The 25,741-nt window shown below is 36.6% G+C and overlaps 1 protein-coding gene across 3 annotated transcripts in view; it reads left to right on the forward strand.

Annotated features, from left to right (window-relative positions):
* Window positions 1–25,741, forward strand: part of ANKS1B (ankyrin repeat and sterile alpha motif domain containing 1B) — a 449,446-nt gene that overhangs the window by 222,381 nt on the left and 201,324 nt on the right. For all 3 annotated transcript variants that reach the window (XM_035901046.1, XM_035901047.1, XM_035901048.1), the window contains 2 exons: window positions 5,608–6,191; window positions 8,214–8,286. In XM_035901046.1, coding sequence (XP_035756939.1) covers window positions 5,608–6,191; window positions 8,214–8,286 — 657 coding nt within the window. The remainder of the gene's footprint in view (window positions 1–5,607; window positions 6,192–8,213; window positions 8,287–25,741) is intronic.

The following is a 25,741-nucleotide window of genomic DNA, read 5'->3' on the forward strand; positions in this document are numbered from 1 at the left end:
CCTCTCTATAAGAGTTAAAATTAACTCTATTTGCACCAGATTACACTGCTATTGTTGAAATTTTGGGCAAGAACTAAATTTGGACATTATAAAGTGCTTAGAATTAGCAGTAATTACCAGCTAGTATCCTTCCTCACTGAAAGCTTTTTTCCTCATTAGAGGCTGACAAGCAATGTTCAGAAAACTCCATACAGAACTATCTTTCCCCCCAAATCTTTCTCATCTTTTGCAGTTCCTGATGGGTCATTGTGAAACAGATGAGTAAAATGTGGACAGTGAAACTACCACGGTAGCGCTAGTGAGGCGGTAAAATCCTTCAGTACAGAGTCAAGTGCGCACTGTGATGTTAAAGGATTAAATTGGCAGTTATGAAGCTAGAAAGAGCAAACACGTAATCCACAGAGACTTTTACTGTGATTTCTAAGGGACTGTATGGCTTTGAGAAGCTGGTAATGTTGGAACATGGGCACAGAGCCTGGAAACCACTGACACCAACCTTGCAACCCACCTTCTGGTGGTTTCTTTAGATTTAGGAGGAAGCAGAAGGAGTAACAGCAATCTGGCTGGACACTGTTGCTCCTTTTCCTTGTTGCTGGTGACAGTAGAAGGCCACATTCTTCATCAGTTGCTTAGTAATCGTGTTGTTCTATCTCCCACACAGGTCCATGGTACCTTGCTATAACATTTACTAGAGTGAGAAAACATTGCACTGTCTCATCAAAGATATCTGCAGCCAACTTACTGCCATCAAAGAGCTGGAGCTTGGTCAGAGCACCATGGTTTTTTCTGTGTGAAATAATGCCTCCCTGAATACTGTGACTTCAGTTTTTAAACACTATGAATTTTCTGTCCTACACCTTTTCTTGCTGGTCATCCCATTTTATGATATCACTTTGGCAATGCTACCAATATCATCATTACTGAAGGTATTCTAGTGTGTCCAAAGCAATCTTTACCATGCAAATAAGATGACTTCTTTGCGTACCATCCTTCTATGAGAGGGTACTCTCCAAATATTACTCAGCTGTCAGTGTTAGTTTTATCAATCAACTGTGTGGAAAGGGAGCTGAGAATACTGTTTGGGGCAGATATTACACCTATGCAGAGTGTGCTGCTAAAACATCTTTCTGGATCAAATGAAGACAGAACTCAAATAGATGAATAGTGTAGGTGTCATGATACAGTTGTTACCATAGCTATAGAACAGATTTCTAGTGGATTTTTATTTTACATGAGAAACTCGTGCCATGGCAACAGCAATGCCTGCTGAAGATGTAACTCCGTTGTGATAATTTATCTATTACAGCTCTTTTCATTACTATTATTAATAACTGTTATTCTCCTGAATGTACTTTAGTTTTGAACATGGAATCTCTTGAGATACAAATGTGAATAAGCTGATTTCCAACTTTGCATGAATGCAAAATTCACAGTATTTAGTATGCTCCTGATTTTCTTAAGGTGCTCTGTAGTCTTGGAGTCAGATTCAGAAAATAGATGTGTGAGTTTAATGTAGCATCTCTAAATTATAACTCTCAAATACTGAAAGTGAGAAATGGTATTCCACAGAGTTCTATATATGTACCACTAGCAACTGTGCTGGGGTGCACCAGTGTGTAAATAAATAGCTGATTGAATTGCAGTCTGCTGCCTGAATGCCAGTTCGGTTCTATACAAACTGGTGATAGTAGCAATATGTATCTGTGGCTCTGAGATTATGGCAGAACTGAATTTACTTGTAGTTCCAAATTTAAATGTTTTCCATGCAACACAGATATGGCAGTATCACAGTGATTTTCAGAAGTAATCCACTCAGATGGGTAAACTGCACATGCACTTGTACTAACACTAAAGATGTGTAGAAATGGATACTACTTACAAGTAAAAAGATAAGGTGGTAAGAAAAGCAGTATCTGGTGTGGAAGCAAAAAAAAAAAAAACCAACAGAAAGAGATCTTAAGATTATAAAAATAAATGTTCTTGCAAAAAGAAAAAAAAAAAAGTCTCATCAGCAGATAACTTCTCTCCATTGGGATTCAGTCCAAGAGCTTGAACTTCTCCACCTATTCTCTCTCCCTGGTATCCTCCCACTCTTTCTTAATGTCCATTCTCAGAAGGCTTATTCAAAAGCCCATGAGAAATCAAACCTGGTATCATTAACTTACTGTTCGCTGAGTACAGACCTTTGCAATATAATTGCATATTATATTGTTTCTTACTGCCAGTTAAGTTGGTTGAAGCAAATAAAAATAAAGCATCTAATGAGAAGATTCAAAAGCATATGATAAGGTTAGGGGATAGAACACAATAGGAAGGGAGTCTGGATTTCTCAGATATATCAGTAGATTTCAGATTAATTCTAACCACACAGGACACTGATCATCAGTATAGGCAATTTAATGAAAGGATTTTTTTCAATGCACAACAGTATTCAAAAGAACAAGAATAATTTGTTAAAAAAACAGGCAGAAAATGATACATAAAATATCACATTTTGTGCATCACTGCTAAGCCTCAGAAGAAATATTGATTTCAGTATCAGTTGTCTTAAAATTTATGGCAGAAATGCGCAACAATGGAAAGACACCAATCTCAGATATGGGTAATTATTAAAAGCTAAGGAATGAATTTTTTTTAGAGTAAAGTTCCCTATTTTAGCAAGGAAACAGAAGCAGCATTATATTATCCTGTTTAGAGTTTTTCATACTTTAGTTTCTTGAGACTGAGATCTTGGGCATTCACATGAGCAATGAAGACATGTCATTGCAGTTTTAGACATGGTGCAGTTTGAAGAGGTTATTTAATATCTCATGCTTCAGGTCTTAGGTCAACAAATGCTGAGTTGGAATAAGAAAGAAAAGCATACTCTGGCAAATTATTTTATGACTATTGCATGGATTATTTTTTTTCTTCTATGATTTCTTCAGAAAAATACAATGAGTGGTAGCCTACTGTACTATTTAGAGCAGTGGTATAGTCCATCTCTGTACTCTCATTATTCTCTGAACATAAAAGTATTAAGCATTAACTGCATTAGGAAACTAAAATACTAATACAAAACTGTATTAAAAGAGAATTACACTTACTTAACAGCTTTAACAGTTATCAATTCAAAAGTCAAAAGATTCAGAATTATAATTGGATTATTAAAGTGTTGGTTGGAAGGGATGTCTGGAGGTCATCTAGTCCATCCTCCTATTTGGAGCAGGACTGTCATCACCAGATCATACATGACTTTCCCTAGACAGGTCTTGAAAACCTCCAAGGATGGCAATGCCACCTCTCTGGATAACCCGTTCTAGGGCTGCAGTGCAGCACGAAATGCTGCTTGCTTCTTAACCTTTATCGTGACCACATACTGTTTTTTCCTGACAACTGCGGTCTTTTTCATTGCACAATGTAGATATGGTTCGGATTGCTCGAAATCATGTGGTGAAGAAGTAGGTTATGAGGTCTTTGCCTCCTTTGTCATATAATTAACAAAGCTCTTAGTTAAAGCAAAGGGTATCAAAGAAACGGTTTATTTAGTATTATAGATGTAGCAAAGATATTAGTGACCATAATGTGGACATTAGTGAAATCCTTGTGATCCAGGTGTCTGTAAGCTTTTCTTTTTCCTGATTTATTCTTCTTTCTTAATTTGTCCTGACAAAAACATTTAGCTCTTAAGTAAGTTCAATAGTCAACTGTTAAGACTCACCTCTGGAACAGCAGAATAGAATTCAGTTCATGATTAAGACATCTCAATGTAGGTATCTGCATGCAAACTGGATGCCATCTCCCATTACAGGCATTGGCAATCTAGTCAATACAGTTAACAGAGTACAGGGAGTGATTCAGCTGACCAGACACGACTTACAGTGAGTGGCATCAGCTCTAGCATCCATTGACTTTATCAACCTGATCTCTGACTATGGTGGGAGCTTACATACTTCTTTCCTATGTAGATATGTAAAATGAGATGTCTTAATCTGGAGCTGAATCCCAGCTACTGAGTTTTTCATGTAAGGGAAAAACAGCAAAGTCAAACATTGTTTGCATCATTAATTTTTCTTTTTAAGTTCACCTTCAAAATTACAGACATACAATTAATGCAGGAACTTTCAGAAATCAAAGAAAGTGAAAATGTCCCATGTCATCCTTTTACTCTGCTTCCCCCCCCCCCCCAAACCAACCTTTCTGGCATTACTGATTCCTTAAGATCTGACATATCCCACATTCAACCTTTCATCAAACACCCCACATCTTTATAGTTGCAAAATGTCTTGAGTGTATATTCTAGTCAATTGTTTCCCAAAGAAGAAAAGTAGATTTTCTTAGGTTGCACCCCTAATCTTGATTAGAATTTTATCCTGATATTTGAACAAATGAGAAAAACACATAATTTTACACTTTTAAGCTACTGACTAGTAAAAGAGGTGATGGTGTTTTGAAGTACACACTAAAATCTTTCTTATATCATTCATATAATCAAATACTGCCTCCTTTTAGAAGTGATATTGGATATTTATGGGGTTTTTTTACAAGCAGGTATTTTAGTAAATAGGTGGAAACTGTTCAAGTTCTTTGAAAATTATGACATGATGCTATGATATATTTCATTCCTTCTGGTAGCTGGTGCTGTGCATACAGTCCTGCAGTTAGAGTCTGCATATGAATGTACATCTTCTAGCAGGAAAAAAAGGAATGAGATTAATGTATTTATCTTTAATGAAGTAGTTATAGAGATGCAGCTGTTAATGGGGACACAGTTATTCTGAGTAGAATATGCAAAATGAATGCCATGTGGATAGAGTGATGTTACCCACACCATCACTTTAAATGAGGCAGCACAGGTAGAAAAAGATATCTTTTTTTTTTTTTCTCTCTCTCCTAGTCCTTACAGCAACCGGCATAAAAAGAGCTATACATTTTTAATAATCCACTCTGAACTGTGCCAAAAAGTGCATTTTTCTGTACTTGCATTTTGTGTGTGTGTATGCGCTAAATTGCATATTAAAACTTGTTTCAAAAAGACTTGATTTCCTATTATTCTTTTCCAATGGTTACTATTACTGTGAATCTATTCTCAAAAGTTCCCAGAAATCAAAAAAACACTCAGATCTATTCTTGAGAGACTGTCAGTAAAAAGGGATCATAGTGTAAATTCACTATTACTATAATGACTATAAAAAGAAAAATTATTAACAATACTCTTGACAGTACTGGTTCCTTATGTGTTTACTACCTGTAAAGTAACTAGCTAATTCATCATACTAAACTGGATAATTTGTACACATTTCATCTCAATAACAAATTAAAAGAGACACCATCAAGTTGATCGAATAGCAATGACCTATTTTATTTTATAAATCTGTTTTTTCCTGGAATTTATGTGTAGCACTGAGTGGTTTTGTTTTTCAACCAGTCAGGATGAAATAGTTGAGTTTAAGGAGAGAATTGTTTGTTAAGAGACGAACAAATCAATTCATGGCATAAGTATCTTTTGTTTCTGTACATAAAAATGAACCAAGCAGCATACAAAAGTCATTTTGCAGAGAGTAAGGGTTTCGTTGTTTGCAGTATTTTATTACCCTGGGTTTTTTACAAGGTTCTTTCTCATTTTAGAGCGTCTTTGCCAGGAAGAAACATCCACTGAAAGTGAGCTTCCTGAAGGACACACTGCTGAACAGTTTGAAGGTTTACTTCATGGATCATCACCTGCGTGTGACCCACCTGAAAATCCACTCCAGCTGTACAGCAAAGCAAACCCGTGCAGCGGTCCACTAGAGAAAAACATTTTGAGCAAGAGCACAGTGCAGCAGATACAGCTACGGAAAGAAAGCAACAGTGATCCTCCCATTAAGAAAAAAAAGCCACCAGTTGTAAACAGAACCATATTTCATACTAAAACTAAACCAGTAGAAAATCATACCTTGGTTGGCACGTCAACAAGGATAAGTGAACAATGGGTTATTACTACAGGGGGATTTGTGGAGCGAGCATGCACACTCGGGAGAATACGATCTTTACCAAAGACTTTGCTTGAAATGCATTTGTGCAAAAATGTTTCCAAATCTGATTCTAATCTTATCACCCATCCACCAAATGACAAAAAAGCAAGAAGCAACTGGAGTGAACCCACACCAAACCAGCAGTGCTCCAAAGGGAATTCGGAGAGGACACCTTCCTTCACATCAGAATGGGAAGAAGTAAGTTTTGCTCATTTTTAAGTACAAGCAAGTATATGGTATTGTGAAAATGCCGTTACTGCTCTCAGTTTCAGAGATGAAATAAAAAGTGAATCTTCCACGCTGTGGATCCTCAGAGAGGATGTCACAGTGTAATGCATGGTAGTTTGACAGCTGGCACAAAATGCAATGCATTCCTGTGCAAATTGCTGCACACTTAATGAAGTCTGTTGTTCCCATAGTGAATGAAGCTAACCAGAAGTAATTCTACAATTTGTTGTGACATTGAAATTATTTTCTACTAAAGCCCTCACCACTGACACTAATAAAATCGGTAAAATTCTTTGTAGCTATGCCCACTATTTACATGTTTGCTAATTATTTCCCACCATGGCAATGCCCACCAGCAAGAGACAAGAGAAAATAGCAGGAATAGAGACTCTAAGATTTTTAGGCTAATTATGCATTCTGCAAACCCTCCCTATACGACATATGCTCCAACTGGTATGTAGCCTGTGTGCAGAATGCTTGGCATATAGCTGACCCTTCTGTGGTGGGAATACACTTATAGCTACAGTGAATTCGGGACTATTGGAAGAAATGTCCACACTGAGTTTGGAATGCACATACAACAGACTTTATTTTGATTTTAGAACTAGATTTAAAATAATTTTTAGACACCTTATTTTTATTTTTTTTTCTCCCGTGTTAAATTTCAAGAGTGTAAATGATTCTTCATAGATGCAAAAGTTCCCATCTTACTGAGGTAAATTAAGAGTGGGAAATGTGTAGAACTTTACTGCTATTGCAGAGAAGCAAGCATTCTTCTTTAAAATGACTGCTATGGAGAAATGCCTATATCTCCAGAGTGCCATTTCATTTCAGAAAGAGCCCAGAGCTTGTATGTGTGGTTGGTTATTTTTCTGGAAAAAGGTTTCCAGCTCATCTGAATGTCTGATTTGATGCGGCATCTGAAGGTAGTTTTTGTTGTAAAGGAGATAGATACTTTCTCAGTGGAAAGGTACTCAGGATCAGGTTTTGATCTTAATAACTGGATACATTGTTTTGAAATCCTGAAACAAGTCAGGTCCAAGTTTGCCTTTTTAGGGGGACATCAAGTTTTGATTGCTCTTAAGAGTAAGAAAAATGTAGTTTATAAAAAAAAAAGTTATTAATTCTAAATCTGCAGATTCTGACATAATTCCCAGATTTTCTTCTGTCACTGGTGACTAATACATAGGTTTTAAAAAGGAGACAGTTTTCCTAATAGTCCTAAAATTAAGCTCAGTAAAACCTGGTTCTCTGTGTCTGCCTTCTTAGTCACCACCAGCCTTATGATTCACTTTTTGTTTTGTCCTGTTCTTACAGAAAATAAAATAGGTATAATAGTTTTGACATAGTAAGTTCAATGTAATTTAGAAATGTACAAATGAGTTTTGGGATCAGTGTAGCGCTGTTTCACGAACAATATCATTCTGCGGTACGTGGGGACACAGCTATGTTTCATATCTCTTCAGTGGCCTTGGGGCAGATGTTAAAAAGAAGCTAGGAAATTCTCTGGAAATCTTAATTGAACAATCGCTTTAGTACTTTATAACACACAAACCAATATTCTTATGCATTAATATTACCGCTTAAATAGACCTCTAGTGGTTCAGTTATCATCAAACAAAACAAGCCTGTAAAATTCCATCATATACTTTAATACATGGATTTTTCTCCTTTGTATTTATATACTGAAATATCACAAAGTAGTTTCAAAGAATGAGATATACCTAGATGGCCAGTTGTCAGTATGAAAGGAACTGTACTGTAGAAAAAGAAATATTGGTCTCAAGCTTTAGCTTTTGCTAGCGTACAGAAGTTGCAAAATGAAAATCAAAGTGGAGAAATTAGTTGTCTACCTTTGATTTTTGCATTTTGCAATCTTGATTATTGTTTTCCTAATGAGAGTAATAATGTCGTAAATTTATGCATGAAAAACTAAAATAAAATAACAAAGATGGGGTCCATCAATTGTTTTTGCTGTTTTCTCTTTTGTAGATTGATAAAATCATGAGTTCAATAGATGCTGGAATTAATACTGGACTGGGGGAGATGAATGATCATGCTACAAGTAAGGAAAACCAAGTAACTATTGTTCAATTTTGACTTAACTGTCTATAGGGAAACTGTGGATATGAGATTACTAAGTAACCCGCTGTATTGAAATCATTTGTAGGTATTTGAATAACCATAACTGGGATCCATGTTTAGAGATGCATTAGGCCCAGTATCCTGGAGCTGTTACTTTAAATAGCATATTGGAGTCATGAATGTTGTTTTGAAATCTAACCAGAAAAAGTATTCCATTACTGTCTTCGCACTGAAGCCTTTCTACTAGGGGGATATTTTCCAATCTTTTTCAGCTGGGTTTTTGTGTGGAATTATGGGACCCTGAGCAGACATAGTCCAATAGCTGCTGACACTTTTTAAAGCTTTATATTATCTAATGCTGCTTCGAGCAAATATTTGGCACAGGGCTGAAAATGTTGCTGACAGCCAGCGACCGGTCTTAGTAATGATGGGAAAATTTGCAAAACTTCCCTACCACAGTGAATTCTAAGAACTCTAAGTCATGACTAGCCTGTTGGTGTGTCAGCATAAACCTATGCAACTGTGCTGATAAGAATTTTGAAAGTATTTTACTGTGTCATCTTCCGAACTCATGGGAAGAAAACTGACTTGTATGTCTGAATAATTTGGTCTCGAGGCAAAGCTATGTTAACTCACCTGTACTGATACATCCCTGCTAGCAATTGCATGTAATTACTTGGGTTTATGTATTGGGCAGGAGACTATGTACTTAATTGCTTAATTTTTTTTATAAAAAGTATTTTAACAACCGTCCATTTCATGGAGCGTTATACCTGTACAGAACGAAACTGTGTCTTATCAAGTAAATTGACACAGCTATTTTAACAGTAGCTGGACAGTGAAAAGGGAATCTAGGAAAAAGAGAAAATAGCTGATTTTAACACAAATATAATTGCAGATACAACAAGCAGATTCAGATTATTTTTTTTTCTAAAAGAGTAAGGGGCCATATCATGAAAACTGCTAGCCATGTTGTCCTGGCAGGCTATTTTTACTTTCTGAAGCTTGCACTGTTGGAAGGGAGAATTATTCATAGGGAAACTCTAGGTTAGGAGGTAGTTAATAATTTCTGCAGATATTGTAAGTAATTCAGGATTTGCTGCTTATTATTTTTTATCATGGTAGTACCAAATGCAAAATCAGGCATCCATTAAGAAGTTGCACAAGTAAGAACTATGAAAAGGAGACAAAAGTAACAATATGCATGTGCAGATTTGCATAATTTAGTGATGTGTAAGTACTACCCTGTCCTTTCCTATGACTGAACACTGCTTCTCTTTTTCTACTTTTTTCTTTTTAAGATCAGAAAATACCTCACAACTCTTGTCATTGGCCACTTTGTGGCTTCTACTGCATGCATTATTTTTCTTGACATTCAAATGTGGCATTTGGTTCTTCAGCTCTTTCAGTTGGCAGGAGATCTACTCTTTAATTTGCTTCGTCTTTTCCCAGACAGGACTCTGAGTCCCAACTTTTTTCTACTCAGTGTACAGCTTCCTGCACATCAACAAGAAAGACGGGTACAAACTTTTTAGCAGGGCCTGTTACGATAAGGCAAGGGTAATGGTTTTAAACTAAAATAGGGTAGATTTAGACTAGCTATAAGAAAGATATTTTTTACAATGAGGATGGTGAAACACTGGAACAAGTTGCCCAGAGAGGTGGTAGATGCCCCATCCCTGGAAACATTGAAGGTCAGGCTGGACAGGGCAACCTGATCTAATCGAAGATGTCCCTGCTCACTGCACCCAGGGTTGGACTAGATGACCCTTAATGGTCCCTTCCAACCCAAACCATTCTATGATTCTATGATTCTATATATGTAAAAAAGATTATCCACTAGAGATTAAAAATAATGTATTTAATGTTCAGAGTGTTCGTGTCAAAGAGATTTCTTTTTTGTGTTGAACTGAAAGCATCTAGATTATTGAGCACTATATTCAGGAAACTTCACTTTTCTTGACTAATATTTCTTAGCAAACAGTAAAATTTCTGATAATAGTGAAGAGCAGATGTAGCTTGATATGGAATCCTTCATTTTCATATTTACTTAGTCCTATGCTTCATATTATACTTCAGTGTTTTTATGAACTGTTAGTAAAAACAAAAATGTATTAAATTCAACCACAAATATTCTTATCTATCAGGCATAAAGAGATTTTTATACTACATAGTATCTCATTCTCAGTAAAAAATATTTGCAAGGAAATATGTCAATACACTGATAATTCAATAGCTATATTTAAAATTAGACAATGATGACATCTTGTGATGAAACCCTTGAATGGATTTACAGGAACTTTGTCCTATATTTTCCTACTGGTGAAATCTGGAAAGACTTCTTTTAGTTCTCCAGGGGAATCTCTTAAGAAGCAATTAGAGGAGCAGTGAAAGGAGAGAATCAAAACTGGCTGAGTATGGTCATGAGGTTTTCATCCACAGCATGCATTTGGAAACAAGAAAAATTAAAGCAGAGCTTTCAGTTTGGTAGCAGTTCCAGTACTGGAGGAGTAAATTTGAAACTACAGAGAGGAAGATGGCTGCCGATGTCCTCTGAGGGCATGTAGCATTCTACATCTGAATAGCTTACCACTGAAATCAAAAGCAAGAGGGCTGACCAAGGAGCAAATAAGAACTAATCTTAATAACAGACAAAACCCCCACTACCCCAAGGAGTACAAAACCAGAGGAAAAGATGGTGCTGGCTAGTGACCTTCTGCTGAAGGTCATGTGGAGACATCTGCACCACCTGGCACTTATATTATGGCTGGTGTGTTTCTTCACAAGAGTCCAAATTTGCCAAGTTGCAAAGGATTCTACCGATCACTAGCATATGATAAAGAATACTAAAGATACTGCCAAGAACGATCCTGAGCAAACAAAAAGAGTTTATAAGGCTCTGTGGCAATGGATAAAGAGGTTGAAGATTCAAGAGATATTATTGTCTGTCCTCTCACATCAAAGTCAAGCATCAGACAAATACACCCTAAATATAACTACATGGCTTCTATTCTGAGAGAAGATAATTTTAAATTAAGAACCATGCGGCAAACAAAAATCTTAATCTTAAATAATGCAAACTGGACATAGGTCTAACCCTTGAGAAAGTTAGGATTATTTAAAACAGGATTAAAGAAGTGACTAGACAAAGAGTCATGGGTCAGTTTGCCAGGTATCTTAGCTGTTTGTATACTAATGGTAGAAGAAAGGGGAACAGAGAAGAATTAACAGAAGAATTAATGAGGAATACACAAGAATTACTTGAAGATTATTACAAAATTGGCATTGTAGAGAATTTATCATATATATTACACTAGTAGTCCAGTCATGTAGAGGATATAACTTCTTCAGTAAGAAGGGAAGAAGAGAGGAAATGGCTTATATTTAAAAAATATGATGGTTGCTTTGAGATCTTGAAAATAGGATTAGTTAGCACTGTTAAATATCTGTTGGTATCCAGGAAAGCAAAAAAGAACATAGTTGTTCTTGGTATGTATCCAAAGCCATTGGACTTAATAGTAATGGGAGATTTTAGTTACCACAGCACTTGTTGGGAAAGAAATTACATTGACAGACTGTCTAGGAAAAAAAGTCTCAAGAAGGTAGATGTCAACAAATTCGGAGAATTTGTTTTAAAAAGAAATCTGTGGGTTCCTCAACAGAACACCACTAAAGACTATAGTACAAGCTTCACCACTATGAAGAAAAGAAAGTGTAAAAGACCAGTTTGGCTAAATTGTCATCTTTTCTTTCACCTTAGACATAATGAGAAAAATTTCTCTATTTACTAAGCATGGTAGAATAACACATAGACGCAAGTCAGAGGTGTCAAAGTACTCAGCGAGATGTAACTATGTGGGTTCCTCAACAGAACACCACTAAAGACTATAGTACAAGCTTCACCACTATGAAGAAAAGAAAGTGTAAAAGACCAGTTTGGCTAAATTGTCATCTTTTCTTTCACCTTAGACATAATGAGAAAAATTTCTCTATTTACTAAGCATGGTAGAATAACACATAGACGCAAGTCAGAGGTGTCAAAGTACTCAGCGAGATGTAACTAGCAAGAGAAATGAAGATTTAATATAAGAAAGGAATCTTTGGCACCTAAGAGAGGTACTGCAGGAAAGGAAAAGCTGCTCCTGGTAGGCTCAGAGAAGGCAAAAACGTACAATGACTTTCTATCACATGTTTACTGAAAAGGTCATCAGTGAGCATATGACATACACAGCTAATCCTAGGGCTAGAACCTCAATTGTAGATAAGGAAAAAACAGGTTATATAGGTTAGGTATCTTAAAATTGATTTAATAAACTTCATTTTGTGTTACATAACAGTCTGAAAAATTTAGACCTGTTAGTGGGTTTCTGTGAGAATTCTTGGAGGATGGATGAGGTACCAACAGGCTAAAAGAGAATGTAGAACTTATCTTTAAAAGGGGAAAGGAAGGAGAATGTGGGGAATTATTTTCATTTCATGGAAAAGTCACTGAACAGATAAACTGCTTAAAGTAACTCAAAAATAGTGAAGAAATAAGTAAGAGACAACATGGATTTGCCAAAAGCAAACCTATTAAAGCAATCTAATTCCCTGCTAGGAGCAGATACCAGATTTTTTAGGTAAGGAAAGAGCAGTAGATGCCCAGTATTTGGACTTCGGTTAGGGTTTTGACATTGTGTCATGTGATTTTTCTTATAAGCAAATTAAGAAAACATGGACTTGATGAAAGTAATGCTAGATCAGACAGATGAATCTTATCCTTAATATCTAAACTCAGACTTCTGCAGTGCAGACTGCACTGAGTACATCCAAGCTACTAATACTGAATTAGATAAGCAGGTACTTCTTTGGTATCGTTCATCATATCTAAATGTCTGAAGCATGGCAAATGGCACTAGAAGTATCTATAAAGGAAGCTAGAGGACCTCTTCAGATGTAGCTGTCTAAAACTAGCTGAAATGAATTTCCCCCTCTCCCTAGGACAAAATTATAAAGGCAGTAGTGTGAAGAATCTAAATAGATTATAACCTCTGTTACATTCAGCAGCATCTTAAAGACTTCTGGATATTTGCCAGAATTTAAAAAAATAATGTTTGGGGTATAACTGACCTTGGCTTGAATCAGTTGAATGAATTAGGCCACTGTTTTAAGTCACTTTGAGTCTATTTTGTAATGATTCTGTGACTACTGTGATAACATGATTTAGATGGAACCTGTCTACAAGGTAGAGTTTAATAAATGGAACAGCTGTCTTTTTTTGGCATAGTAGATACTTACACTGATTAGTAACATACATTTCGCAGAGGATTTAGAAAAGATAATATGTTTAAATATCAGCCATCTGTACTTCTCTGGTAAAAAGCAGAAACACTTCAATTTTGTATCTTCTTTGCCTAATTATAAACAATTTTTTCTACAATAAAAAAGTCTTCCAAAGCATGCATAGCAGTATTTCTGTGTTAGTTGGAGCTCAATAGCTGTTCAGAGGTGTGTGATTCAGAGTTTACTTACACTTGCAAGTCACTTGAAAGGGAATAATCAAGAAATAATCTACTTCAGAGATAATTTTTTTAACATGGGTAATGCATATCATATTATCATCATGATTAAAGTAAGAATTCTTTCAAGTCAGAGCAATTAAAATAATGACAAGGAAAATAATTGTTGAAGGTCATTCCATATCAAACAAAATGATCTGCAGTCGGTTTAGGACTGAGCCGGGCTTTTGAAAGAACCACTTCTGTCAAATATGTTCTAGCACATGGAGAATGATTAACAATTTTATAATTCTGCTAATCATGATTTCTTTTCTGGGATGCTATCCATAAATGCACTATCCAGCTTCTCTGTGCATACGAGTGCACTGTGGTCAGACTTTCTTTGGACAGTTGAGCATGTACCTATCCTCAAGTGCCCTCATTTTTCCACCTAGAGGCATACAGGGTACAGTTCCCTGCATTATCCTTCATTTTTTTGATCTACAGTTTTGGCTTGGAACATAATATACTGACAAGCCTTTTTCATACAGCTGAAATAAGCAGATTTCTTATTACATTTAGCAAGTTTGGATTTTACAAAGTTTATTTGCTGACCTTTTGTGAGAACAGTACCTTTTCCTATGCTTGGAGATGATCCTAGTATCACATTCAGCATCTATGTCTACATTTCAACATCAAGGCTCCAAACTTTGCTCACTGTGAGTGCCTTTCAAAGATTAACGCTGCTTGTTACTGGAAGAGATGTATGCAACAGAATTACACCATATAAAAAAACCCCCACTTTCAAGGGAGCTAGAAAATCTTCTGAAATATTTACTTTAGCAATCTGTATTATCATGTCTACAACTTCAGAGACACCCATGAGTTGGCTCCTCTAGAGCTACTTGGAGACCAGGTGGTCTCTGGAATGCTGACAGGTATGTCTGGGTGGACTCCACGTGAGCTGTATCTCATCTGAAAGCAGCAGAGCTGCAGTGGGTTTTGCTGTATTCAGCATAAGCCCTACAACTCCAGTTTACATCAATTTTTTCCACAAGCAAGACTTTATTTCTTCTGGATGCGCCCCCTCCATATGCCTGTTTCTTTGTCATGTAGTACATACTTAATGCCAAGGATTGACAGTAGGTCATGGAGCACTGTATTAAAATACATTTTGTAGTGTACTTTCTCTAATATTTCATATCAGGATGGAAGTTTTAGGCAGTCATCATACAGAAGTTATTTTCTTTGTTTATTTTGCATTCTCTACTGACAAGACCAAGGCTATTGTTATCAATTACTCCTTTGCAGCGTGGGGAAAATTGCAAGAAATTTTGCTTTTCAGATTTGTGAGGGACATGACTTTGAGGACAAAGGTTGGGAAAGTAGAGCAGACATGACTTCAGCAGACTAGGAAAAGATGGAATCAGGCAGGGCCACAGCCAGAAAAGCTGAATGAGAGGAGTAAGAGTTCACGCTATGCCCTGTACAGCTGTAACATATAATAGAAATTGTGCAGACCTTTGACTGCCAGATGCTATAACTCAGAAAGAGTTTCCTCTCTTTCTTCCATCTGTTCCACTGCCAATACTCAGACATGAAGCCTTTATCTTCCGTAGTATGGTTCTGCGTAGAGAAGCTAAAATTTCACTCAGTAGAAGTCAAACTTTCTTTGAACAAATGAAGCCTTGTTAGGCTGGCCCTTTTCTCTTTGCTGCCATATGGTTGCAGTTTTGGCAAAGTGGTCTTCCTCCAAAGCTGTTAATATCCTCCCTCCTCCAGGGGCAGAAAACAGATAAAATATAAGTACTTAATTAAGGCAGAATTTTAATTAGATATGTGTAGGCATGTTGGCATAAGGCAGTTTTCACAGTGGTAAGTTATATACTTGAAAGTATATACTTTAATTATAATTTAGTGTCTGCTTTACAGCAGTTACTTCCCCTTTTTAAATCTCTGTGTGGTTAAACTAAGCACTTTGATCAAGTGGTTTTAATTCATAGATTTTAATAAAATGAGCCATGCACCCTCTCACAAAATTGAAGACCTCTTCAGTTTTGAACCCACAACTCTAATTTTGCAATAGCCAACTGCAACAACCAGACTGTAACCTAAGGATAACTTCACTTCCCTCCCAAGTCCCAGCTTCCCATTGAAGCTGATACGCTGTGCAAAAAAGACCAAAATATCTGTAGCATCATAAAGAGGAAAAAAAAGAAAAAGCAGAAGGAACCTGATTCTCTAGCTGATAGAAGAGGGACCCAATGAGAGGAGACAGCTCCAGAAGCTGGTCTCTGCTCCCAGTGCTATTTCATGCCTCCTCAATAGGAAATGCAAATACAGTTTGAAATTTTTAAACTAACCATCAGTTATAGGGCTGCACTGTAGGGAACAGAGCCACACATTTGGGTTTCGTTCTGCACTTCCTTGTATCTTATTAACAACTGAAAAGTGAACGTAGAGTTTTAAGTCGCAATGGCAGAACTGCTGGGGGGAATTCATGCAGCTAAAGTCAATATGAAATGTTATGGAAGGTGAAGGTGATTCTTGTTTCAGGCAAAACTGTTTGCAGTTGCTCACGTTCTCTTACAAATATTATTCACTTTCACACTCCATAACTAAAAGCATCAAGGTGTGCGTGTGCATGTGTGTGTGTGTGTGTGTGTCCAAGTTGCTTGTCCGTAGTCACTTGTGTGTGACATGGAAGGCTGACTGTTGCATTCTCATTGCATCTGTTGGGCGCCTTTTGATTAGCAATAGCAAACTGGTTTTTGGATAGATCTTTAGGAGTCGTTGGTATGGTCTGGTCCTTTTGATCCAAAATTTTGTTTACTTCAGTGGTGCTCATTGGTGTTGCTTCCTTGTCCGGGTATTTTAGGACTATAGTCTGTCTTCCCTTTGGAATAACAGGAAGATGAATATCACATGCAATATGCTGCAACGTTGTTGCTGTTCTCCTATGTAATGTAGGGTCTTCTGCTGATAAATCATCTGTGCTGTTGTTTTATCAGACCACACTCCTTTTCTTGACAGGAGCACATTAATTAGAGTTTCACTACCGTCAGCTGTGCTCTTGGTTATCAATACAGACCGTACCTTTAACCCTTTGTAACATGGCTTCTTTTGGTGCTTTCACACACGCTTTTCTATTAATGCGTATTCATTTTGAATTATTTGAATGGTAAATTAAGTGTATGTAATCAACTAGATTATAAAGTAGTGGAGAACAGAAGCCATATATCTGTAAAATATGTAGAAGAAATATTTGGGGCATTTATTTACTGAGAACATGATAGTCATAATGTACTGCCTGTCACCGAACTTACCCAAAGATCATATAAATTCTACAGAAGAAATAACAAATAATTAGATTAATGTTTTGTTGACTGCTACATTGTAAAAGCCTAAACAAGAGATAAAGATGCATCTGTTTTAATGATCTATTGAATCCCAAAACAAACCTTGCAGAAGACTGGGCAAACTGCAGGATAATTGTAGAGCTTTTAGCTATGTTTTATAATAAACTCAATAGGAGTCAGATGCAAAAAGCTGCAAGCATTTTTTTTTATTTTCTGTTATTCACGTATTCCTATTATATTGGCAATTTTACCCTGTAGTGTCATAAATGTAATATTCAGATATATGCTCTTCATACACCAGTTAATCAGAGCTGGGTTTGAAACAGCCAAACAAATGAAGACACAAGCTAAACTGAAAATGCAGTAAAAATATAAGTCATCAGAACATATTTACTTATGTAGTCTCCAATTCTGATCCATTTTCTTTTTACATTTCCACTTTTACTTTATAGGTACCACTCAACATATACATATACCTTTTATCTCTGTCCATGCTTTCGGTGTTAGCATTAGGCTTCTTTTTCCAAAACGTTTGCAAAGCAATCCAATCATTATATCCACAGACTTGAATAAATTATTTCTGGCATATGTCTTCTAGAAGAAATAGAGAAGATCGACAGCAGACAGAGAAACCTAATAAAATGGAACTATAATACCATAAATAATGACATTCATCAGTGAGTAAATGTATAGCCTAATTCTTGTCAGTTTTGTTTGTAGTCTACTTGTGACCATCAGATCTTGCCATACGAAGTTTAGATACTCTGCAATAGGACTGTTTGAGCAAAGGAATCATCTACAAACTCTCTTTTAATTGGAGGATTACCAAGTAATTTTGACTGACTTAATATACTGAGACTTCTCAGAGGTATTCCCCCACATCAGATGTAACATTTTAGTGAAATACCATAGGAGATTCAGACCCCGTTCTGGTACTGGTATGTTCTCCTTTGGAAAAAGTTTAAACCTTGGCAGTCTGGTCAGTTGTACTGTTATTTCTGAGTAACCAGACTGTATTTTGTTCTCATAGGATTAATAAAAAGATGTATTCTTCCTTGGAGAGCATGTAGTAAAATGTTTGTCAGACCTAAAGATATTTTTTTTAATTTTGCAGAAAGACTTAATCTCAGAAAGAGGAGTAATGCATACTGAATCCCTACGATCTCTTCTTTCATTTCGTTGTTAACCTAATATCTGAACCTTACATTCAACTGTTAAATATAGTTAGAACAGAAGTCTATATGGCCACAGACTTTAAAAATTTATATGCAGTTTGAATACAGTACTATGAAAATTCAAATAGTGTACTTACCACTGTTCTTAGAGCCTTGTATTTTTAAAATACTCTCACATTAAATAATTTCCCTTTAGAAGGAGTGAGAGATACTGAGTTATCAGTACTCAGATACTAAGATTACATGCTTGTTAGTAAGTACATATGGCATGAGGTAGACCTATACCATATTCATATACACCCATAACAATTGTTTTGAGACAGTGCAGAATGTTATGAATGCACCGAATGCAAAACTCAGAAAACCAAATTTTCATTAACTTCCAAGGGCGTGAAGCTCAGAAGTATTGACAAGTGGTAGTAAAATGGTGAGTGAAGTAATATAATGTTTAAGCATGTTTGGGGACAGTGCAAAGAACAACTGTATACATTACTGTATAGAAAATCAAATTAAGTGAATAAAAGTTATTCTGACTTTAAAAGTTTGAATATACCTGCCTATAGCCTAGCCTTACAAAATTTCACTAATACAAACAAAACCAGTCAGAACTCAAATAAATTGGTTGTGAAAGTTGCTTAAAAATAATATTACTCATATTGCCTCCTGGATTCTGTTGGTAGTAAATGGGTCCCTAACTCTCAAGTGGATTTGAAAACATTTCTGAGGATGATAATGCTAATATTGCAATCTACTCTTCCTGGCCAATTCTCTCCTCGGTCAGACCTATCCCTGAAGTCACTGAGCTGAACATACTGTATCGTTCTGCACCATGGGGTTGAATATTGCTGAGCTATGCCCCTCTAGATAGGAGATAAAAGGATCAACAAAGGTAGATTGCAGACTTCAGACCTTGAAAAAAAAATGGATTAAAATATTTTTCAAAGTTATTTCCAGTAGGACTGAGGTCTTGCCTGTTTCTCCACTGAACCGCAACAGTCCAGGGGTGTACTAACAATCTGTGTCATCTCCACAAAGAGACTTCGGCTGTATTTCACAAAGTTAATGCCGGAGAGTTTGTTGTTGTGCCTAAAAAGTGACAAGCTAATGGTGCCCTCATTCTATAATGCTCTTATAATCATCCTACTGTAATTCCAGAGGTTAAGAGAGACTTTCTTTCAAGCCATGATTAATGACATTAAAAGAATGATCAGATTACTTGGGAGTTTTAGAATTCACTTGCTCAGGTTCAGCTTTTTCCTTGCAGTTTAATCTGAGCCTTGCAACTATATAATCATTTATATCCATATATATTAATATTTAATTGAATTGATGTCACTAAATTGAACAGCATTTATTCCTTAAAGCAGAATCAAGTTCAATACCAGGTTAAAAATGTATGCAGAATAGGAATTAGCACCTCAGTGGAGTTAAAAGTATCTGATGAAAAATGAGGCTTTTATAACCTGTGGCCAGGAAATACTTTAAATAATATTCCTAACTTCTAAAATAGACTGTATGAAAACCATAAAGTGATTAATCAGGGCAAATCTCTAAAACTTTGTTCAGTATCTTTGATGATCTTTTGTATGCGATGATATGGGTATTACTTCTACAAATATGTTAGGGTTAGAGATGTTGTGGCAAGTGAGACTATGATGAAGTTTATCTTTCATGAATTATATAGAGATCTAAGTCTACTAAAACTGAATTAATAATGGTTTCTTAAAAGTTCAGTTGATTCACTCATGTTTCCTTCTTCATCTAGTAGTCTTTCGATTTAAATAGACATGAATCCCTGGAAGCTCACATTTCTAGTAATCACAAGAACATCACATGCTAGTTAAAAATCTTTGGCTTATTATAGAATTTACAGCACACAGAATTGTTTCTAGTTTTAGTTCCACCTACAGAAAATGAAGTAATTTAGAATATTGAACTAACTAAGGTGTATTCATTTAATTTCTAACCCAGACTGTTAACCTGAGTTCATGATTGTAACACTAGAATCAGTATTTGCTTGTTTCATTGTCCTATATTCTGGAAGATATTGTATTTGAATGCCTTCAAATCCTTCAAAAATTATTTGCCATTTACTACTTACCAGCCCTACTTTATAACCCATGATACCAGGAACTTCCCAAAACTGTTTTTCTACTTTTGTCCACTGCTGCCTTTAGTTCTTTATTTTAGGGTTTTGCATTATTACAAAACTGAGATGGCTGAGGTTAAATTATTGATTGGTAATGTGAATTTGCATTAAATGCTAACAATAGCATTTAGTGCAATGTTGTGAATTGTTCTGGTATCTATTTCTAAAGTATATTTATTATTCATGACTTCATGCATGAGTTCAGAAAATATTTTTTATGAAGTCTGCAATTTGGCTGTTTTTCTATTTATGGGATGTGTTGGACCATCTCAGTTACTTAGTGCTACTTCTGTTTTCTGGTAGGCTATTTGAAATGTTTTATAGAGTGTAATTCCAAAGAATAAATTATCTTATCAGTACACAGATCCCCCTATTTGCATATGAATATGACATTCATCTAGATACCAGACATTCTTCTCAAATTTATGCAAGGAAGAATCCATGTTCATGGAAGTTTTCAAACAGCAAATTGCAAAGAATGTAGCTAAACAGCTCAAGACCAGAATTTAGGGGAATAACTGTAGGTGTTGGTTTTGTTAAACCAGCTCTAGTTTTGATCTTGTTTGTAGTATAGGAAATAATCATTAATGTGTTACAAAACCTTAGCAAAACCAGTCTGATGAGTACATTTTCAGCTAACTTGTACCTGTAGGAGCACTTGAGCTCTTGCTGAGATCCATTAGCCTTAACAAAGGAATGATGGAAGGAATGGTGCCTGGAGCAGTTTATTTAACTTGTCTGGAAAGTTGCGTTTCTATCATACCAATTTCTAAAACAAAAAGCCAAGCAGGACTAAGTGCAACGCCATGAGAGGTGTTGGCACTGTCTGTAGGCACCAACACAGATTCCTGAAACAGGATCCTAGGCTCCGTCTATGGGTAGGGGAGGCTGGTTCAGAGTTCTTACTCCAGAGGTGGGAGAGTGAGAGTCGAGCAGTCGGCATGAGGGAGCTCACAGACAGGATGAACAGGGTTTATATAACCTCATCCATATGCAAACAGTCCAGTGAGTTGCCAGAGCTATGCCAGCATGACACCCACTCAAGTAACGTCTTTATTATTCATTGAAAGATGCCGCAGTTTTCTTTTGGTGTTTCAGAGCCTGTGTTAGCATGGGATAAATATTACAGAAGGTAGTTACAGAGTTTATGTAATAAAGCAAGTTCCTATTGAGAACCTGACTTTTTGTCAGGGAGCAGAGAAGTCTGGTTGTTCCCTAATGGCAGTGAGCTGTGCTCTCACCCATGGGGCATAGTCCCATGGGGTCTACACCCAGTGGGCAGAGACAGGTAGTGGTAACATGCTCCATTGACCACCCCAGACAGGTCCCTGAGAGATGATTCAGGTCCAGGGTCCGTTGAGGGAGCCCAGACAGGAGCAAAAGGAGATTGGGTCAGAGACAGGAATGGAGACAAGGCTGTAACATGGGTTCATATCCTATGCAGGAGGCAGGTCTGAAGATAGGACTGGAAAAAAAGCCACTGTGTATGTCTGAGGGATCCATCCAGGAGACGAACTCCCTACAGCATTGACCCAGCATCCATCCAGTAGTTAGGACCAGAGGCAGGGCCGGAGACTGGCACTGCTGGGGCAGGGACTGGGGGCCCCCGGCTGAGCTGAAATGGGGTCCTGATCCATAGACAGGAGGCCCGGGGAGATGCTGGGCATGGAAAGCAAGGCCCATTCATGCCCTCTGGGGTTTTTTCATTATTATAATTTTGTCTTATCATATCAGTGTAATGTGGTAAGTTGTGCCTGATTTATGTATTATTATTTTCTGAGATTTTTAATGTTCTAGGAAAGAAATAGGTGAGGGGTAGTTCAGTGTTATTTTTTAGTTAAGAGCTTCAAGTTACCTTTGCTCCCATGTAAACGTACTTCTTCCAGTACAGATTTAGAGTATCATCTTTACAATTATCTTCTGGTTATTGTCGAGGAGCTGATGCATGTCATAGGTATTGTCCTGTATCTAATCTATAAAAATGTTGAAGTTAAGTTGGGATTACCTCAAATATCTAAATCCAACCTAGTCTCAACTCTAGACAAATCTCAGGGGGTAATTTAATCTCAGATAAGTAATTTAATTTTAAAATGAACATTTTTTACATGTTTTGAAAGGCTTGAAAGGGCAAGTGGGAGAAAATAATAAGTAAAAGGAAAAAGGCAGATGTGAAATAACAGACTATTGCAGCTGCAGATGAAGGATGACAAAAGAGCAAATGATCATAACTTACAAGGAGAATAAGTAGAATTGAGATAAATAGGGAGTGTAAAAAAGGAATTATAAAATGAAGCTAGAAAGAACAAGAAGGAGAGAAGGGAATTCACCTGATCAGTTGTTCAAAGGAGGAGATCACTTTAAAATCTGGTGCCTTGGTGGCAAGGGAGCCTCTGAGCCCAACTAGGCAAAAGAAAACAGAATACAAAGCGCCACGCTGTCTCAGGTTGAATCTGATTTGTAAAATAACCCCAGGAGAAATCCTTAACCTTCCATCATGTATTCTTTCAAGAGTCATAATTTCAAAGATGTGATAGTTTACCGCAGTATCAGTACAGGCATTTTGTTTCCTCAGTTCTCCACAGGACCTTGCAGCAGTTACCAAATCTGTAAAATTATGGTTACCATTTTTTTAATGGCTCTATTTAACTTCTTGAGATATCTCTGTGCAGTAAGTGTTCCGTCCAACCTTTTTTGAACAGTTTCTTCAAATATTTCACTGCTACCCAGTTCTGCTTGTTTGCTAGTCCAGTGTTGCTTAGCACAGAGCTGTTACAAAGATTTGCTCAAATCTGAAATTACGTAAATTTGTTTTTATGGTGCCAGGAATTAGCATAAAGCAAATAGCATAAAGGGTTGGGCTTGCATAGTATTTTTAGCAAGACTGTAGTATACATTTTTCTATATATTCACTTAGTATACTAGTTTTTAACCATAGTCTAAAATCTTTACTGAATTAAATAAAATATTTCGATTGGTCACGGTGTCACTTAAATTTTCAAGGTTTTTTTTTCTTGCTAGACAAAAACGGTGAAAATGATTACTCATAGGTGGTGCGTGTAGTGTTACTATTATCCTGTAAACTTCCTGAGGCAAGCACAGTAACTGCTCTAAGAAACTCACTCCTTTTTTCAGAAAATGTTGGTAACTTTCACTGAAGCCAGAATAAGGATGTACACCTTTACCCCTTGGATGTGAATATGACTCCTGAAAAAATGACAGGCAACTGAAAGCTCTTTGTCCTACCAAAGGAATTTGTATCAAGTACAACAGTTTCACAGTGTAGTGGGGATCCACTGATATTTGGATTCATACCACCTGCTCACCACTGCCTCCAGCAGTAGGAGCTCCTTCAGTGCTCATGAAGAGGGGAAAAAATGCAGCTGAATTCTAATTGCATCTTAACTGTATCTTTCCTAAGTGCAATACAAGGTTAAAGGAACCTATTACTCTTGTGATGGCACCCAAAAGGCAGAGAGTCGCATTCCCTCCATTTCCTCCATTTCCCATGGAATGGAGTTAGAGAGGGAGGTGGAAAATCCAGCTCTCCCTGCAACCCTCTTTCTCCCAGCATGTTTCATCAACCACCAAACTGTCTAGTTTTTCTCTAAAATTAGACTAAATCATGTCAGAAAAATCCATGAAGGACTATTAAGCAAAAAGACAGTATTTCTCTTTCAGGAAGGCATTGAGCTGCAAATTGCTGGAAATTGGGAAAATGCTAGGAAAGGATCACTGCATGCCCATCTTATTCTTATGCTCTTCTGTTGGCATCTAACAGTAGCCACTGTGAATGAAGCTGGTGAACGGCTTAAGCTAGATGAAGCTAGATGAAGCTGTGGTGTGATCCAATGCAGTTGATCCTGTGGTCTCACTGTGAAACATCCATCTGTTCTTAACTAGTTATTGCAGTTCAGTAGGTTACATCTTGTATTTTCGTTCTGTAGGCCAAGGATATAAATCTGACTGAAGTTGTGACTATTACAATGCTATGTAATATAGTTTGATTTTCCTGTTGCCTTTAGAAAGAAATTATCCCCCCAAATTTTTTTAATTTAAAATACAAAATCAGAATCTAGAAAGACTAACTGTACCTCAAGCAATCTTGCTGGCGGTGATATATGTTACCACATACCATATATATATTGCTCAGCATTATAGTAATGACAGTCTTGAATAGAATGGGGTGCATTGAGTCCTAGTCCAGTGGCTGTGCTCTAGAAAACAGATCTTTTAATTTTCCAGTAAGATCTGTCCCTCATTCACTGAACAGGATGGGTTCTGACAGAGACTAAATTGAAGTTGCCAAAGCAATCAACTGAACGTGAAAAATACCCTAACTTTGAAGAGTCTGTAATAAACGCATGTTTCATGATGGAGTGGAGTACTTTGACTGAGCTGTTCCTGGATGAATAATACATCAACAGTCAGAAATACAAACTCATAGAAAGGCCAATGGGGTTCACAAAGTACAATTCACTGTTGACAAATCATCTGTCAAGTAAAATGAATTGTCTGTGCTGACTTTGTAGTTTTAGTTATTATAGATACAGTTATTGTACTTACATAGTGAATGTAAAATTATAATAAATATGGGTATAAAAATCAGAAAAGAACTGTGAGGATGATTTTCCTAGTCAATGGGAGTTTTTCCATTAGCTTGCATTAGCTGTGGTCTGAGAATTATTTTTGTGTGTTCTGAGCCACACATAAGCAACGGAATGTAACCTTTAGATTATAGATACTAGATAGTGTTATTTAAAGTCAAGCTGTTTCTATTGATTTTGTTTTGTTTCTGTATATGCCATGAAAAATGTCTCTAAAAGTACTTTCAGGAAAATATTCAGCATCACCAGCATGATCATCCAAAGTGGCATCATCATCCAAAGAGCTAGGCTGCTGACAGAAGTTACAGATTTTTTGTAAGGCATCCAGGTGTTTCAGAGTTTTATGAAAAAGATCATTTAAAATCTAAGCATTTTGGGTAGCCTAATAATATAACTGAAATGCATAAGATAAAGCAGAACCTTGCATACACTTCTTGGAACCTACTGTACTTCTCCCATAATAAACTTTCTTTAATTATATTGGTCTGCTGGATGTTAGGCATAGTTTTTCTCATACAACATCCTGTTCTTAGCTATTCTTAGCCCCTCTCCAGGAATACATGTAGTTAGATTCATTTATTCACTAGAACATCCAGTCGTGCTAACTCTGCTGTAGCACAAGTTCCATCGCAGTGTCGAGAGAAAACTTGTTTATCCAGCTGAAATCATAA

The sequence above is a fragment of the Egretta garzetta genome, unplaced genomic scaffold (genome assembly GCF_000687185.1).
Source record: "Egretta garzetta isolate BGI_Z169 unplaced genomic scaffold, ASM68718v1 scaffold38, whole genome shotgun sequence".
NCBI lineage: Eukaryota > Metazoa > Chordata > Aves > Pelecaniformes > Ardeidae > Egretta > Egretta garzetta.